Genomic DNA, 18,684 nt, shown 5'->3' with positions numbered 1-18,684 from the left:
GTGATCTAGCAATTTAGCATAGTTTTCACTGTATTCTTATTTGTTTGAAGCTTCAGTTCGTCTTGTTTTACTCTGCAGAAGCGTAAGAACAAATAGTTTGTTTTTCACATTCACTAAAGCTGCTGCTGGTTTGGCACACTGGACTGAAATGGGGGAGGGGAAATTCATTCTTTCTCTTCCTTTGACCACTTGTTCTACATTTCGGATGAGAATGGTGTATGTCAAAATTCACTTGGAACTCATGACCAAGTACAGTTAGTAATTTTTTCTCTTGTTCTGTATTTTATTAATATTATTTATTTAATGTTAACTACCATTTCATCCAGAGTCGTAACTACAATTTTTGTGAGGAGAGGCAAAAATGATTTTGCTGCCCTCTGCATTTCAAATTTTGATGGTTTTGTAATGGTACTTTTGTTCTTTCCTAATATTTGCTACCCCTAACGTTTGGCACCCAGGGCAATTGCCCCCCAGTTCTGGCCCTGATTTCAAAAATTTTTTAGTAACAATGGAGTTGTGCCGCCGGATTTGTGAGTGTGTGTACCTAACCGTCTGAGAGTATATAGGGTTGTGTGTGAATTTTTAGTGATGCCATCTATATTTCCAATTGTTAGTGAAGTGTAATGATTAAATATTTAACAGCCCTATGACTAGGGTTACTAGATTCAAAAACTGAGAAAGGAGGATGCCTGTGCGCACACCCTTAGTGACGTCACTTATCCAAATTTCCACAATACACGGCGTCACTATTCGGACCAATAAAACCGGTTACAACAGTAATTTTTCCCAACTGTAAAACAAAATCATTAAAAAAAAGCAACAAAAAAATTCTGGGAATTTCGATGGGTATTGGCGAATGCATGTGGGGGGAAAATAAACCTCCAAAACACTCGTATCAATGATGAAATATGTGTTTCAAAGTGGAGAAAAAATAATTCTGAAAACCTGAAAATGAGGACAAATGGATGAATTTTTTGAAACGTGGAAGGACATTTGGTAACTCTACCTACGATGTTACAAATATTTAATAATTACACTTCACTCACAATTTGAAATATAGATGGAAGCAACACTATATACGTACTCACTCACACTTCTGACAAAACTCAATTGGTAGTAAATTGCCCATGGCAATAGACCAAAGTTGTGCTTGGATTAACCCATTAACGACAACTTTGATTTTTTAAAAACAAAAAATAATGAGTGGAACCACTTCCACCATTTATTGGTAAAGAAAAACTTAAAATTTAAAATGGCAAATTTTCTTACTAACCGGCGTTAATGGGTTAAAAAAAAGTCCAGTGGTTAGGGAGCTAGCTTGAAGGTCTGAATTCAAATCCTGGTGTGGGCATGGATGTTTACTAACACTAAAAAATTCCCTGGACAGATGGTAAAAATCTCTTGGGAATATGTGGGGATCATGTTATAAATTCAAAAAAGGTCTCGTATAGAATACATGGAATTCTCTGTAATGGTAGCTTCCGATCAAAACTTAAAAGCTATCCAAAAAAACAAAAAGTTAGCATCTAGAGGATTTCCTGTAAGGTAAGGGCTGCTATAACAAATGTTATTTTTTGTAACAAAATCATCCCTTTCAGCAGTGTTTAAGCTTTTGGCTGCGCAAATAGTGGGAAATATACAGTGTCTGAGAAAGATCATTATTATTCCAAACATTAATAACAAAAAAAATATGAAAAGGTAAAATGAAATGCAGTTTGTGGAAAAAGAATCAAGAAATATAAGTTTTTTCTAGTATCAATTTCTTGAGGTAGGTGATGCGAGTAGCTTGGCAGCTGTAATAAGAAACAAATATGATGACAGTGCCGGAGAAAGTGCAGTGTGTGTTGTGGTAAGCGGAAGCAAAATCCCCAAAAAATGAAAAAAAAACAGTGCAAAGAAAGTTTTGGCTGAGAGAGATGTACCATAGAAATCCACCAAGTGTACCTTCAATTTATGCATGAATGCAGAAGTTTGAAGACACAGGAAATGTTGAGCATGTGAAAAATCATGGTCAGCCATCGACATCAAAAGAAAATGACAAGCGAATCAGAGAATCATTCTCCAGGAGCCCCAGGAAACCAGTGAGAATTGTTGTGCAAAAACTAGCATTACTAAAATCCACTATTCCTGACGTCCTCCACAAATGATTAAGGCTGCAATACCTTACAAAATGATTAAGGTTGAGGTCATACAAAATGCAATAACTAGAAGCTTTGAAAGCAGATAAGCCAAACCGATATCATTTTGCATGCACTTTGCTGGAAAAAATGGAAGATGAAAATTACCTCGACAGAATCTGCTTCACTAATGAATCCACATTACATGTGTCTGGATAGGTTAATTGCCATAGCGTTAGGATATGGGCTCTGAAAATCCACACATTTCAATTGAACATGAACGAAACAGGCCCAAACATAATGTTTGGTGTGGTCTTTTATATGATGTTGTAAATCGGTCCATTCGTCTTTGTGGAGATGATTAATAATGATGTGTACCAGGATCTTCTTGAATTGTACATTCCACAATTGGAACATTTACAGCCAAATGTTTTATTCCAGCAGGACAGTGCTCTACCTCACTGGACATGTACTGTAAGTTAATTACTTGACAGTGTTTCTGAACGATGGATTGGTCTTGGACGACCATTACCTATAGGCTTCCATGATCGCCAGACATAACTCCACTGAGTTTCATTTTGTGGATTTATGTTAAAGACATTGTTTTTATCAAATATTTATTCTCATATTTCCATTTCAAAAGAAAGAATACAGTTAGCAATCCTCACTGTTACATCGCAAATGCTAAAACACTTAGTGGGGAATTGAGTACAGACTGGACATTCTTCCTGCTTCTAAAGGAGCTCACATAGAGCTATATTGAAGGTACTGTAAAAAAAACTGTTCGTTTCTTGATCCTTTTGCCACAAAATTGCATTTTATTTCACTTTTTTGTTTTTTTTATCATTAACGTTTAGAACAATAAAGATCTTTCTCGGACACCCTGTACTTTTTTCTGAGCAGGTGGAAAAAATTTCCCTTTTTCCCGTTTTCTTTTGTGAAAGGTATATGGCAATCAAGCTCAGTTATTTCACAGATTCGATAAAATCAAAAAAAGGGTGGAATACAGAACAATCTCTCAACCCTGTCACCATATAAGGAAAGAAAAAAGAAACTAGAACACATATATTTGTATGCTATCTACACATCATTATAAGAATTTCATCTAAAAAAATCCAAATCACCAGAGGATGACTGAGCAGACCACTAAAGGCATCATCCAAAAGTGTGTATGTGAGTGAGGGGGCTGAACTTCACAATAATTCATGAATATACAATGCAACCCAGTTATATCATACATCAATACAATACAGTAAATTGCTTCATTCGTACTTTAAAGCCAAAGTACTTTTCAAGGCCGTGTCCTGATAGTTGGTAGAAGGGGGATGGAGAGGGGGAAAGAAAAGTCTGAGAGGTTTGTTTTTATTATTATCCAAACATTTGTTTGGTCTCAGTTCTAGTTTCTGTACCCCAGTGTTATCTGCCGCAGGTTACCAGAACCATATTGTAACTTTATTCCATCACTCCCAAGATGTTCAGTCATCTTCAGTTAAAGAAATTAATGAGTCAATGAGCTCAAGGTCCATGCTATAAGGTTGAAACTTAGCACTTGAATCTTTTTGAGAAGCATGTTTGTGACATTCACAGTGTTAAATGTGAGCAGGAGAACATCACTTGTCAACATTCCCCTCCATTTACGAAGAGCCTGATGAAGGTGATACAATGTTTGGCAATATGCAGCAGCATCAATTATGATGGTAAGAAATATGAAGCCAAATAGAAAAATGCCTCCTCTGTCCCAGAATCAAATTAATTTCCAAAAGTAATTTTTTTCTGAACTTGATGTTTTGAATTACTTGGCTTTGGATGAATGAATGAGGCACCATTGTTGAGATGATTATTACTTGTGTTCATAAAAAATCAGTCCCACCTCCAGAGAATTCACAGCACCACATCGTTATATTTTATCAATTTGACTACCATAAGCTGAGACAATTTCTTTGTGGTTATTTGCTCCCATTTGAGGGAACGTATGGCAGAGCACACTTCATAATTGGCAGGATTCTGAATCATTGTCGCCATTGTAAACTTTTGTTACTCCAGCCAGACTTGTATTAGTAATAAAAAAAGACCACAAGGGAGAAGCTAAAGGGTCATGGTCAAAGTCAGTATCACAATAAAACATTACTTTTCCGCCTATACCAAACAACCCTTATATTTCATTTTGGCAATGACTATTACATAGTAAATATTCTATATCCTTAGACTTGGGATGTGAACCAGACACTGCCCTGTTAATCTTTTCCTTTATTTATACAATATAAATATTATATATAGCATATGTAATATAATTTTCTATATACTGGCAGTTCATATGCATACTATGGAAAAGCTAAAATAGATACCTTGCTTGGATTGGCCCATTTTTCTTCAAAATCTTTTTTAGCTTGTTCCAAGAACATCCTCACTATAATAAAGATGGGGGAGGGGAAAGTTGTGCTCATTGATAAACTAAATCAAATTAAATAAAAAATTGATAAGATAAAAAAACAAAATTTGATAATTCATTAAACACAAAACATATATGCTTACACGTGTCCCCTTAGGGGGTTAATCAGAGGTCTGTCAAGACTTTTTTTTGTAGAGTCCTGTTTTTGTGGAAATTTTCCTTACTTTTGTGAAAAGGATCATTTAATTTTGAGAAATAAGTAATTTTGTGGGAAGCGAAGTAATCTAGTTAACCTATCACAAAAGACATGAAATTCCAAATTTATGGTTTCATTAATTTTTATTTTGTGAAGTGTCCATTTTCCAGGTCCAGAATTTTGTGAAGGGTCCAGAAAATGGACTCATGGCTGGACAAACCCCTGTTAATGTTACTAAAACCAATGAAAAATCTACTCGAGAAAGATAACATAAAATGCAACTTGCTTCTAGTTTTTATGTAGCAGCTACCTGTAAAACAGTTGAATAGCCAATCTAACAGGAATTTTAAGAAATCAAACTAAAACTGAAATTAAATGGTCCTGAATCCAATGTCCTGAATTGAAACATTAACATTTTCATCTCACAACAGTTATTTTGAATGCATGAGGACAAATTAGACCACGACTCATAACTGAATAGTTTTACTTCCATTTCTCCCACAGAAAAGTTGGTGCAGTAACTGCTTGGTGTGGAGACTCTCTCGTATTTGTGTAGTCATTTTGAAACCATCACTTTTCCATAATTGAAAGTTATACCCCTGTATCAGGAAAGACTCTCACCAAGACTGAGCCCATTTTGAACTTGCAATAATCTTAACCCATCTTTGATACATTAGATCACAGTTTTCAAACCTTTTTTGTCCCATCGCCCCCCCTTCTTCAGAAATTTTTTTTCTCCCATCGCCCCCAACGCAATCTAACCCATAAGATCCTATGTTAAACTCGTAGCTTCTACCACCCCCTGGAACATTTCATCGCCCCCCAGGGGGTGTTAATGCCCACGTTGGGAATCACTGCATTAGATGGTTATCTTATGAAAAACAGATGGCGGCACTAAGACTCATGCACCCATTTTGTATTTGCACCGTGCTCCACGGAAACACTGGTTGTAGATAATGTTATATTAAATCACTTCCTAGGTATTCCATTTGTATAATATAAACATGAAATACACTTTAGCAGAGGATGGTCTATATTACTTCCAATAAGATTTTACTCATTGATGTGTGGTATTTTTTTCAAAGGAACTTCAAGACACACACAGTCTGACTACAATGTTTTATCACTGATCAATGTATGTGGAATGTTCATCCATGCTATCAAACTCATATACTGCTTCGATAATTAATGGCACATCATTCATGGCAGCTCAATCCTTCAAGTGGCGCATTGACAAGATATCTTGCCTCCTTAACAGCTTTTCATTTTAGCATTGACAAGTCCAGATATTTTGTGAAGTTGATTTCTCAGTGGAACACTTGCCCCTCCCCTAGTTTGCACCTGCTGCAAACCAGAAGAAATTATATGTTATTAAAAATATGGCATTTTGAAAGAAGTTTAGTTATTTCTGCTGTAACGCTTAAAAGGTTAAAATTATAAATTTTCATCATTATTTTTATTTGTTTATTCTTTCAATTTTTTCACAGAGCATCATGAGATCGCATGTAGAGAACATTTCAAGAACCACTGCTGCATACCATCTATGAAGGAGGATGCCAATTTTTGGTTGAAGCAATCTTTTTCACAGCATCATGAATTGTTTTTAAAAAGAGAAACACTCACCTTTTAAGGTCATCTATGGGCTAAAGACATGATAGTCACAAGGAGTGAGTTCTGAGCTGTAAGGAGGTCCCAGCAAAAACAACACACTCCATTACACACAGGCATGTGTTACTGTAGAGCTGAAATGACCCCCCCCCCCCAGGACAATGACCTTTTTTTTTCATATCTGTTTTGTCACGCTCCAAAATTTCTGTAAGGTATCCAATTCATTCAGCATTGAGAGCATGGCAATAACTGGCATTTGGTGAAAGGTTTTATATGTAGAAATACTTTTTACATACAGGAACTAAATCACAAAATGTTGCACTCACTTAACTATGGATAAAATATTGAAATGATCTGAATTGTTTACTTCATTATAAAAATACTGAATTTATACTGTACTATACCTATGTTTTTTAAAATGAATGATTAAGAAAAACTACAGGACCAAGTGTGAAAATACTTCTTTCAAAATAGTATTAGTGCTGTTTAAAATACCCATGCATACACTAAGAAAGGAAAAATTTACCCATGATATTGATGAATATACACGGCCTTAACCTGATTCACAATCAGGATCAGGACAAAATGTCACAATTTCTGACTGAATACATGTTCATGCAGTGTGCAAGTTTTAAAAAGAGTGCAATACTGTCCACCCAAAAAAAAGTGAGAATAAAGCAATGGTGGATGTGCTTTTTCTCAGTGCAGCCAGCTGGTCCCTCAAATTTTTCATCCTGTTAAATTAACTGACCTCCAGAATTGAGCTCAAACATCTTCGAGAATGAGATGCAGAATATATGACACTTGCATAGAAAAACTGCAAGAAAATTTACCATATTCATCATCTTTATTGATAACTCCATCAGCATACAACATGGTAAAAGTTTTTAACACAGTCAGATATATGTTTATAACAAAAAATAACAATGTTTTTACAATTTACATTTAAAAATGTTACCCCACTTGTTTTATAGCCTATGAAAAATAACCATAGCAAAAACATTTTAATCCTTTATGGACCCAATTTATGAAATTTCATAACACAAATTTCTTTTATATTAGAAGTGTATCTAATAAGAGCTGTATCATGAGAGGGGTTTTCTTTGAATTTTTTTAATAATCATAGTTAATTTTAATATAATTTTTACTTTAAAGTGCATAGGAACCAGGGTTAGTTTCTTCCAGGACACTGGAAAAAAACTGGAAGAAAGTGCATTAATTATCGTTTACTTAAAGTATTAGGTTGTTCGGAAAGTAATTTCGTTTTTTTCCAACAGAGGACTTAATTGTATTTTCTCACAGTCAACTTCACACTTAAGCCGCATAATGATTATATATTTTGACAGCTGATATAGCAAGGCTTACTTGTGAAAAACTTTGATTGATTCTACGCAGTAGTTTTTGGTTGGTGCCCTTTCAAATATGGAAAGTGAAAAGCAGCATTTTCGGCATATTTTAGTTTTTTACTATAGAAAAGGTAAAAATGCTATTCAAGCAAGAAAAAAATTATCCGATGTGCATGGAGAAGATGTATCGACAGAACGCCAGTGCCAAAACTGTTTTGCACAAATTTCTTTTTTCAACATTTTTTTTTTCAATTTTGATGTTGAAGATGCACCACGTTCTGGAAGGGCAGTTGAGAAGCTGACGAAGACACAATAAAAGGCATTAATTGATGCAAACCGGACAACACAACGATCACTTCTGAAGTGTACTGTCATCAGCTGGACAAATTGAATGATTCACTTAAACAGAAAAGGCCAGAATTGATCAATAGAAAAGGTGTAGTGTTCCACCAAGATAATGCGAGACCTCATACAAGTTTGTTAACTCGCCAAAAGCTTTTACAGCTTGGACGGGATAATACTGCCACACCTACCATATTCTCCAGATCTGGCACCTTTTGATTATTATTTGTTTCGGTCTCTACAAAATTTTTTAGACAGTAAAACCTTTACTTCAAATGAAGAGGTCAAAAATCACCTGGATCAGTTTTTTGCCAGCAAAGAAGAAAAATTTTATGAGCATGGAATCATGCTACTGCCAGAAAGATGGCAAAAGGTATTGGACCAGAATGGACAATATATAATTCAATAAAATATTTATTCACTATAAGAAAATATTCTTTCATTTTCATAAAAAAAAACGAAATTACTTTCCGAACAACCTAATACATATGCTTGTTATTTCCCCTCATTGGTTGTGAAATAATATCAAATGTTTTAAAAACAATATTTTTTTAACATTTAATTATAAATATCTCACCAAGATGTTTAACATTTTATTTTGCAGTAAAGCACACGTATTAAAACCAATTATTTCAATTATCACTCAAATGTTTTAATCTGAGTATAAAAGATATTATATATATATAATTTAAAGTATAATTAATATATGTTTGTTTGTAGAAAATAATTAGTTTCACATGTTCAACACTAATTACTTGGCTTTATTATCTAATTACTTGGCAATATTTAACTATAAGGAGTAATATGTCTCAGTAAAACCAAAGCTGCTGGGAGGCATCAGACATAACAGCCAATTGAAATGCTTAGAAACATTTTTAATTGTAATGTTTTTTCATCATTGTAAATCTCCACGAGGATAGAAGCATACTTGACATAATTGGAAATTGCATAAATTGCACTCAATATATCAGCTACAGAGAGATTGTGTAAATAGTGCTGATTATTATCATGAGTGAATGGGGTGTTTTAATGCTGACTTGATGCCTTATTTGTAAGTCGTAAAATTACAAAATGAAGAGACTATTCTTTCCTATTATTTGTTTTCATGTCTTATCTATACTGAATATTAGGATGAAAGACTAAATTCTGAACAGGAACTGTGGCAAAATAGAGTAACCTGTGTGATTTTTTTTAACTGCAAGTGTAAAACATCAGTCATACCATTCAAAATTTAATATAGTATTATGGTAAGAAAGAATGTGTTAAATAACTGAAATTCTCAAAAAACTGTGATTGTATTAAAATGCTTCTAAGTTTTTATTTTATATATGTTTTTGGATTCACCCACTCAACTTTGGAACAGCCTGATGGCTGTCGTAACAAAAAGGTTTTGTTACACCATGCTTGTTACACTGAACTGATAAAAGAACAATTAATTTTAAAATGGTTATATTTCTTGTGAATAAAAGTAATTCGAAGTTTATAAATAAATAAAGGACTTTTTATTCAAGCATAAAACTAATAAAACCTTCCAAAATTGATACTATATTAACATTACAGTTGATAAAATCCTGTAACAGCAGTAAATTAAGCTTATGGGTTGGATGAGTATGAAAGGAAGTAATTTTTTAGAAATAGGTGCCTTCCAGCGACATACCTGATGAGCTTTATGGATATGTCAAAATGCTTTTAAGCACTCTTTCAAGTTCTGCAGAAATCAAAAGAATTTCCTCATCTTTCGCATTCATTCATTCTAAGTTGAGAAATTGATTACGGCATACAACTGCTAAGACACTTTTGTTTTTCAATGTGGCACTGCAGTGAGGAAAATGAGGATTTGCATATTATTTTCTGGTTTTTTTTGTAATTATTATTTGTAATAATTTGTTTTTTAATGACCTTTAAAATAAGAAGAGATCAGTGCCATTTAATAAATGAATAATGTTTAATCATTTCGTTACGTAAAAAAGTTAAAAATAATTTTGTCAATTAGATTGAAATTAGATGAATGGATTTTATACTTTTAATGAAATTTTCCTAGGTCTGATGCAAAGCTTCATCATTCACTGGTCAAAGAGAACTGATATAATTTTTCTAATTTGTTTTGTTTTACATGTGCATAGTTAAATTGCCATAGACCTAATTCAAGTTTATTAGAGGTGTTAAAATGTATTTGCCATATCTTACATTGTAGTGCAAATGATGAATACGGAAGAAAGACTGGTTTCTTCTGCTTGGAAAAAGCAGGGTCCGCAGTTTTTTCCAAGCGGAAGAAACTGTCCAACACTTCAAAAGACTGATGCAGTTATTAATTTGCATACATGATTAAATTAGTGAAATTAAATTTACTTGATGTTATAAAAAATATGTGTTTGCTATATCTAAAGCATAAATTCTAACTTAAATGATAAATTATTGAAGGAAGAAACCTATTTCTTCCGGCCGGTTTTTTCCATGGTTTTTCCGCTTCAGAAGAAACTGTCCAACCCTGCGAACATAGGCTATGTGATAGAAATATTTGATATAAGTTATGTTAAACCTGATTAAACTTATGATCTATATTTTTCTTTATTTCTCATGGAAGACACTCATACAGACATGCTGACACTGACTTGAAGCTTGTCAGTAGTGATGAATTTTCAGTTTTGCAATGGGAGTACCGCCTAGGACAACATAATCATAGTGCAATAAAAAGCAATAGCTCAAAAATTTAATTTTTTAAAATTTTAATGTGAAGTTCATTAAATAAAGCACCTCATTGCCACTGGAACCTAGAAGGCTTAGGCTTCCCGAAACAACTTTACAAGGTCCCTGTTTTTTTCATATCAGAGCTCCTATGGCATGGCACCTATGATGAAACATTCTTTCTGACACAAGTTCAGCGAGCTCTACCATACACTATGCAAATGAAGCCGGGTCTGGACCAACATCTTCTATAGCAGAAAGCCTTCACGCACAGCTTTGACATTACTGAAGTTTTCCATTTCACCTGTAGCAATTGGATATAGCAGTCCGACGTATGTGAAATCTTTCCCTTTTTTCAGTATGTCCAATCACTGGGTGATATGGATGACTTCAGTGATGTCCCGAGCTACGCGCAGATGCTGTAGGCTTTCTGCTAGAGACCCGCCACACTGAACTACTTACTCAAAAACCTGTTTTTAGCCCACAGCATAGGATGGTTCCGACGGGAAACTGGTTTTTGTGTATAGAGTAAAGTGGCGGGTTTAGACGCAGCTTTACGGGTTACCTTCTGCACACAGACAAAACAGATCGGTTCCAAGTTTGTCTTCACTCAAATTCTCTCACATGCGTATTCATCGTTATGTTAAAGCAATTTAAAAAAAATAAGTAAACATAGTAAGTTAAAATACCGCAAGAAACTCAAAGACCCGATTTTTTAAAAACCAATTTCTGTAGCATTGAGAGTGTCTCCAGTAGCTCCGTAGTTTATGGCAACCAGCTGTAGAAATTACGGACAATACGTAGCAGTTAGAAACTATGCTTATATTTATTTTTGTCTCATTTAAGCACAGAAATAAATTTTGCATTTTGAACGTGGCAGGCATTTTTTGCCACATCTACATCTGTTGCTGCCAATGAGAAACCAATAAGGCACTGTTTTGAAAATTAATATCTTTTGATATGGACAACGCATATGTGATACTAAAATTGAAGTGAGCAAAGATCTCTCAATTTTTAGGGAATGTAATATAAGCATTCACAAGAGATATTTCCAAAAAATATGGGATAGATGTTCAAACTAACACATAAGGCTAAGGATGATAACAAAAGTGGTTAAATTAAAGTGATATTATCTGTATGATTTTTTTCATATTTATAAAACTCATGAACTTCATTTGAAATCATCCCTTCCAGACCCAGTACTAAGAAACAGAAGGGGCAGGCCCGTAACTATTCTGAGGCAACTTGGGCGGCACAACGAGCCGAATTATTTTGCTTAAACTAATGTTATTTGAGAAACGAATGAAAATTTTTTTAGGACATATTTTTCGTTTTATAGGGCATATTTACAGTCTTTTAACAGCATAAATGCATATTTTATAGAGCATTTTTTAGAAGTTTTTAGAGCATAAAAATTCTAGTCCTAGTTATTATTAGCCCTATAATAAAGTTGTTTTCTCCAGTTACTTTCTCTCTCTCGATACGCTTAATTAGGATGCTATTTTGCAAAAACTATGATAAAAACTAGGCAAATACAAGTAATGAAGTGTGTGTCAATAAGTTTAATGAAGTGTAATTAATGAAAATTAATTAGCAATAATTTACAATATACAGGGTGATTATATATAACTAAAGTTCCAATTTCAAAACACTGTAAAATAAAAACCACAGGTCAAAATGACTTGAAAATTTGCATGAATGTTCCTAAGGCAATGGAATTTTTTATGGTGAAAGGGAAAAAATACTTAAAATATAAAATTGACAATGCTGTACTCATCCGGCACATGGGAAATTTGCTCACAGAATGGAAATTTATAGCCAGTCAAGGCAAAATGATAATGCAATTAACATGGCACGATTTCATAATCCATCACAAAAATATGAAGCCATTTATACAAATAACTGCACCTTACACAAGAAATGTTAAATATGTTTTTTACCGTATTCTGGCTGTGAGGTGGAAGAACAAAAATGCTTGTTCAACAACAGATCAGCGTAGGCCTATCTCATGGTAATGATGTGTGGATGTGGTTTCAATTCACCAAAGTTTGCAATCTGACCACTGCACATAACATTTTAGGTGCCAAAATTAATTTTAACAAAATTAGGTGCCAGCCAAATTTGTTAGGAGCAGAGCATGTTTCCCCCCCAAGAAAAACAGTCCCAAGTAATGTTTTTTCACCTTTCTGGAACGTAATGACCCATTCTCCTATTGGAAGACACGTTATTACAAAATCAAAAAAAAAATTGTCTCATACTTACACTTTATTTTAGCAATGATGCATATAGAATTTTAGGAGCCAAAACCAATTTTCTAGTTGCCCTGGTATCTGGGATTTGTCCAGCCCAGCTATTCACACACTGATGCTGTTAAAGTGCCGAAATGATGTGGTTGCGCAATATAGATTATACAGCTGGCCAAGTACAGCATCATCTACTAGTACATTTTAAAGTTTTTTTTTCTTTCGCCAAAGAAAATTCCATTGCTTCATGCAATGGATCTATGCAAATTTTTAATCGATCATGACCAGTTCTTATTCGTGTTTTGGAATCAGAACTTTAATTATAATCACCCTGTAAATTGGGAATACGTGTGGATCACATTAAAAAAAAAAAAAAAAAAAAAAAAAAAAAAAAAAAAAAAAAAAAAAATAGCTGATTATTTTTCATGTCACTTACTACAGTGCATTCTAACCAAACAGTGAACCAGTCCATATTTCAAGGAATTTCTAACTGAAAATTTTTTTGGACAAGGATCACCGGCTACTTTACAAACTGGCCAATTTCTGGCTTTTATTACTGTACAGTAGAACTTTGATTAAGCCTGGTGGTGATATACAGTATAAGATTGTCCTTTTCTTTCCATAGAAAGAAGCACATGTCTGTGAGGTAATGTAACTACTAGTACACTGGTGTTTGTCTTTAAGGAGCAGCTGGTCTCCTTTTGGATAATACGACCATCTGCCCTTAGCATGATAGTGAGGTCCCTATTGCTGCTTCTTTGTGAAGGTAAAAAAACCTGTGAGATAATACACTGCCACCACGTATGTGAGATAATACACTGCCACCACGTATGTGAGATAATACACTGCCACCACGTATGTGAGATAATACACTGCCACCACGTATGTGAGATAATACACTGCCACCACGTATGTGTGATGCAATCCTCATTCATGAATTTGCTTAAAATAGAACATAACGCAAATAAATCAGAATGTAACGCAAAGTTAGAAAATGTGGTAATAATGAGAAATTTTTATACAGCATACAACTTTAAGCAACTGAATTTGGCGTGTCCCTATACCAAAGCTGTTCCGAATGAAGCATTTTGGCTAATAATGAACCAATATGATATTTTTCAAGGGAAAAATTATATTTAGGTTATTTTTATGTAATTTAAAAAAAAAACAGACTGGGTTTTGTAAAAATAAACATTTGGTTTAAACCAAACAACAATGGTTTGGAGGTTAGATTCTTTGGAATAAATAACCTTAATCCTTTCTTCCTAATGAGATTTTCTGCAAACAAAACAAGATTTAGCAGAGAAAAATAGAAAAAAAGAAACAAAGTAGGATTTTACATTCCTTAAAAAACTTCACTATGTCTTCCAAAAAAAGAAAAAGATACAATCAGTCGCAGAAAGATAAATTTACAGATAGGATTACAAAGAAATTGTGACAATTCCATGTTCAAAAATCGGTCAGAAATTCATCATAAGCATACTTTGATGAAATCAGTGTTCATTATAAGCAATCAAAATAGAATAGATGAACAATATAAAATGTACAAGACACGGAAAAACTTCATTATATATAAAAATTTTTAATATTTGTTATAAACGAGTCCGATTGTATTTTTCTATAAGTTTTCCATACATGACCAAATCTAAAAATAGAACAGATGTCCTTCTGCCCTGCATCTGGTTCAATTCTGAAGTTACCACATCCTGTAACTTATATCTTTTAACCCTTTGAGCGGTTCTTAAAATTTTTCTTTTCTAACTGTCACATTTGAAATTGCGAAACCTTCACAAATTGCCAAATATTTTCAAGAAGAATCTTTTTTTCCCGATTGCAAGCTGACAACTGCTTCCCCCTCCAACAAGAAAATTTATTCCGCCCATTGCTTTTATTTCCCTTACTACGATACAAAAATACCTGCCATGACGTGCGTAGCTTTCTAGGAAAATAAATACTTTTTTTAGAAAAACAATTCTTTTTAATATTATATTTATACTGAGCATATATTTCTTTCTCTTTTTCTTGCTCCTTCTCTTATCTAACCTTGAACAAGAGCTGACTCCGTCCACTGGGAGATGATTGATATGAGGGGAGACAGAAAATGTATGCGATTTACAGGAAAACCACTTCAAAGCATTTTTAGAAAACAAGATATTTTGGAGTGACTAAAATAAAGCAGATCGGGTTTGATGAATATGTTTTTGATGAGATTGCAGCTGAAAGGGTAAATCAAGAAATTTTGACTATCACATTACAATAACATAAGTTCAATCTAATCCTGATTTAACGACACCATTTATTAAGCAGAATTTTGACACTATAACGAGTTTGGAATTATATCAAATTACAGATTTAAAATGTGGAAAAATGAAATTTCAATAGAAGAAAAATAAAATTTAGACTGGAAAAAATTTGGATGGGGGGGGGGGAAATAGGTAAAATTTTAATTTTGTGATTTAAATCACAATTTAAATGAAGCTGATGTAAATTGGCCTGGATGAATTACCATTGTATTTCAGAGTTTCTAAAACTAGGACGGAAGTACTCCACCATGAAAAAAAAAAAAAAAAATCTTCTAAAAAATACAATACTTGCAAGGTAATAAAATATGTTGTCTTAAAATGTGATATTAAACATCTCAAATGATAAAAAACAACTGGTACTAATGTAATCTTATTGAGAATTACTGTTAAAAATGCTTGTAACATTTTTAAATAGTTGTAAAAAAATGTGACATTGTATAATTCTCTATTTCTAACAAATCTTTGTGTAATAATAAATTATACCCAACTAAATAAATATGACAAATATAAAATACTTTTTTCAAACTGACTAGATATGTTTAATGTTTGAAATATATTCAATGTCATGAGCTTTGAAACCAATACAGAAGTCTATAGTGTTCGAATTATAGCTAGTTTGATGTAATTATATTCTTGCATCATCTGAGAACTTATCTGTAGCCTACATCACCCAAATTTAGGTCTACTCAAATGTGTAGCCAATTGAATCACGACTTATACAAGGCCATATATATAATTTCAAACTTTCACTCATACATTTGAGATTTCTATACATTTATTTTCTTATAAATTAGTTATGTTATAACTAATAACCAAGATTCTTCCATATCAAGTGAAATTTTCAAACTATGGAGCAAGCTAAAGCTTTCCTTGCGCATAAATTACGTTCAAGTGTAATTTCTTTTATCTAGTTTAGAAGAAAATGCAAAAGAGAATGTATGACACTTTAGATAACTTCAGCAATGGTAACTTTCAACTCAGCTGAGCACATAAAAATATGGATCAAACTACATACAAAAGGCACTTGGAAGATTACATTCTTTCATTGTCAGTTTAGAAGTCTGTCACAATGATGCTGAAATAAGGTACCCATTCTTTCTTAAACAATCAACTAATTCATAATGGTTTTTGCTTTCAACTACACTACAACCGGAACACGAGGACTATGTGGGCAAATTTACAAAGATAACACATAGATCAGTTTATTTTATTCCGCACTAAAAAGAAATCACCCGAGAGACAAACCAGAACCAAGTATTATATTAAATCAATGAACCTAATAGGTACCGAAGTATCACCAATTTCGTAGTAAACATAACAGTTTTAAATTGAGGCCTGGGTGAAGCAATCAAAGTAGTGAAAAACATGGATATACCTTTAAAAGTACTTAAGAAGTCCAGAATGCACTTACCGTTTTCAGCGGGATCACCTTTCTTAGCGGCAGCTGCATTCCCCATGTTTAAGAAGCACACACCTCGAGGAACACGAATTGTGGAGAATGAATTAAACGAATATCAAAACAAATTCTCGCATCACTAGCGCTGCCCTGACAAACAGGACTGTCACAACACATTAGGAACTACCCAGCACTTCACACACCTCGGTGATATAGTAGACTTGCATAATCTCGTGCACAGCTCAACGCATAAATAAGTAATAAAAATTGAAACAATTTTCTAAGTCTCCATAAAAAATAAAAGATTGACTTAGAAGCAGATGAAATTAAAAAAATAATGAAAAATACGCATCATGAAATAAATTCAAAACAATTTGGAACATTTGAACACATCAATCCTCTTGGAAGTGAAGGAATATTTTTCTCGTACTGGCCAATTCCTATGTATACGAAGCCAATTTCACTAAAGCAGATTTCGGAGTTCCAGAGAAATAATAAAAAACTTTTCAGTTCTCTTGATATTCAACTGGAACTAAAATTTTTAGCACAAGCAAACAGGATTTTTTTTTATTTCAACTTTAAGCTTTGCTCCTTTTAGTGACTGACTCAGCATGGTCATTTTTAGTTGAGACTGCTGTTTCAAATGTTCCGGTTTTGATTCCTCAATAATAAAAATGAAAAAGTATAACTACAACATTCTCTCTCACCTGAAAGTTGTTGTGTAATCTCGAGAATTTAATATGTGATCAAGTGATTCATGAAACATCTTAGATTTGTGAACTTAATTTAGTGCATACCATTGTGTAATATACTAGGGAAAAAACAACGTGTGTAGACCCTCAAAATTGGAAAAAGGAACCACGCAGACCCGTCGATAGAAATTTCGTTCGGGGGAACCACTTTCATTACCACTTCTTATGGGGGGGGGACCAAAGTGATAGAACAACAATAGATTTGGCCATCTTTTTCCCTTTTTTCGGTCATTTTTTCACATTTGGAGGGGGGCTGACCCCCCCCCCCCCTCCCCTCACCACGGCTAGACGCTTTTCGGAACTGTATGAAGTTCCTTCATCAGTAGCAAAGAAAAGAATTAGAAGATAGTGAAAATACTACTTATAGCGGGAGTTACTCGCTGTTCCAGACAATTTTTTTTTCAATTCGACTCTTTATCTGGAACAGCGAGTAACTCCCGCTCTATAAGAAGTATTTTCACTGTATTCCAATTCTTTTCTTTGCTACTGATGAAGGAACTTCATACATTTCCAAGACGTGTCTAGCCCAGACGTTGATCCAGGGTGATGTCTTGGGGGGGGGGGGGTCGATTTTTTACAGTGAAGGTTTCGATCAGTGAGGCCCTAACCCAGTGTTTCAAAAATATAAAAATTAATATTAAAAAATAATTACAAATTAGAATTAATCGGAAATTAAAATTAATTACAAATTAGAATTAATCGGAAATTAAAATTAATTACAAATTAGAATTAATCGGAAATTAAAATTAATTACAAATTAGAATTAATCGGAAATTAAAATTAATTACAAATTAGAATTAATCGGAAATTAAAATTAATTACAAATTAAAATTAATTACAAATTAGAATTAATCGGAAATTAAAATTAATTACAAATTAGAATTAATCGGAAATTAAAATTAATTACAAATTAGAATTAATCGGAAATTAAAATTAATTACAAATTAGAATTAATCGGAAATTAAAATTAATTACAAATTAGAATTAATCGGAAATTAAAATTAATTACAAATTAGAATTAATCGGAAATTAAAATTAATTACAAATTAGAATTAATCGGAAATTAAAATTAATTACAAATTAGAATTAATCGGAAATTAAAATTAATTACAAATTAGAATTATTTATAACTTTTTGTTGCGGCTCCCCTAGCAAAAAATACCGTACGCAATAAAAAGTTTGAAGGCAGACTGAATAATGTGTTATATTTATAAACATTGTTAGGCCTTCTTAACCGCATGGCAGTCGCGTGGTTAAGGAGCTAGTCTCTGACTGCGCAGGTCTGGGTTCAAATTCGGGTATGAATG

General features: G+C 33.3%; 1 protein-coding gene across 4 annotated transcripts in view; it reads right to left on the bottom strand.

Moving 5' to 3' along the window:
• Positions 1-17,087, bottom strand: part of Pka-C1 (Protein kinase, cAMP-dependent, catalytic subunit 1) — a 131,978-nt gene extending 114,891 nt beyond the window's left edge. The window contains exons 1-2 of one of the 4 annotated variants that reach the window (XM_089233435.1): positions 16,641-17,087; positions 4,463-4,524 (exon numbers count right to left, since the gene is read on the bottom strand). In XM_089233435.1, coding sequence (XP_089089561.1) covers positions 4,463-4,524; positions 16,641-16,686 — 108 coding nt within the window. In that variant the 5' untranslated portion in view covers positions 16,687-17,087. The remainder of the gene's footprint in view (positions 1-4,462; positions 4,525-16,640) is intronic. The other 3 variants (XM_089233434.1, XM_089233436.1, XM_089233433.1) reach the window with 3 other exon arrangements.
• Positions 17,088-18,684: the final 1,597 nt, after the last annotated feature.

The sequence above is a fragment of the Pholcus phalangioides genome, unplaced genomic scaffold, assembly GCF_987345545.1.
Source record: "Pholcus phalangioides strain wild (caught in Gottingen) unplaced genomic scaffold, Ppha-v1.0 ptg000007l_1, whole genome shotgun sequence".
NCBI lineage: Eukaryota > Metazoa > Arthropoda > Arachnida > Araneae > Pholcidae > Pholcus > Pholcus phalangioides.
The sequence above is the reverse complement of the archived record's forward strand: the minus strand, read 5'-3'. Positions and strand labels throughout refer to the sequence as shown.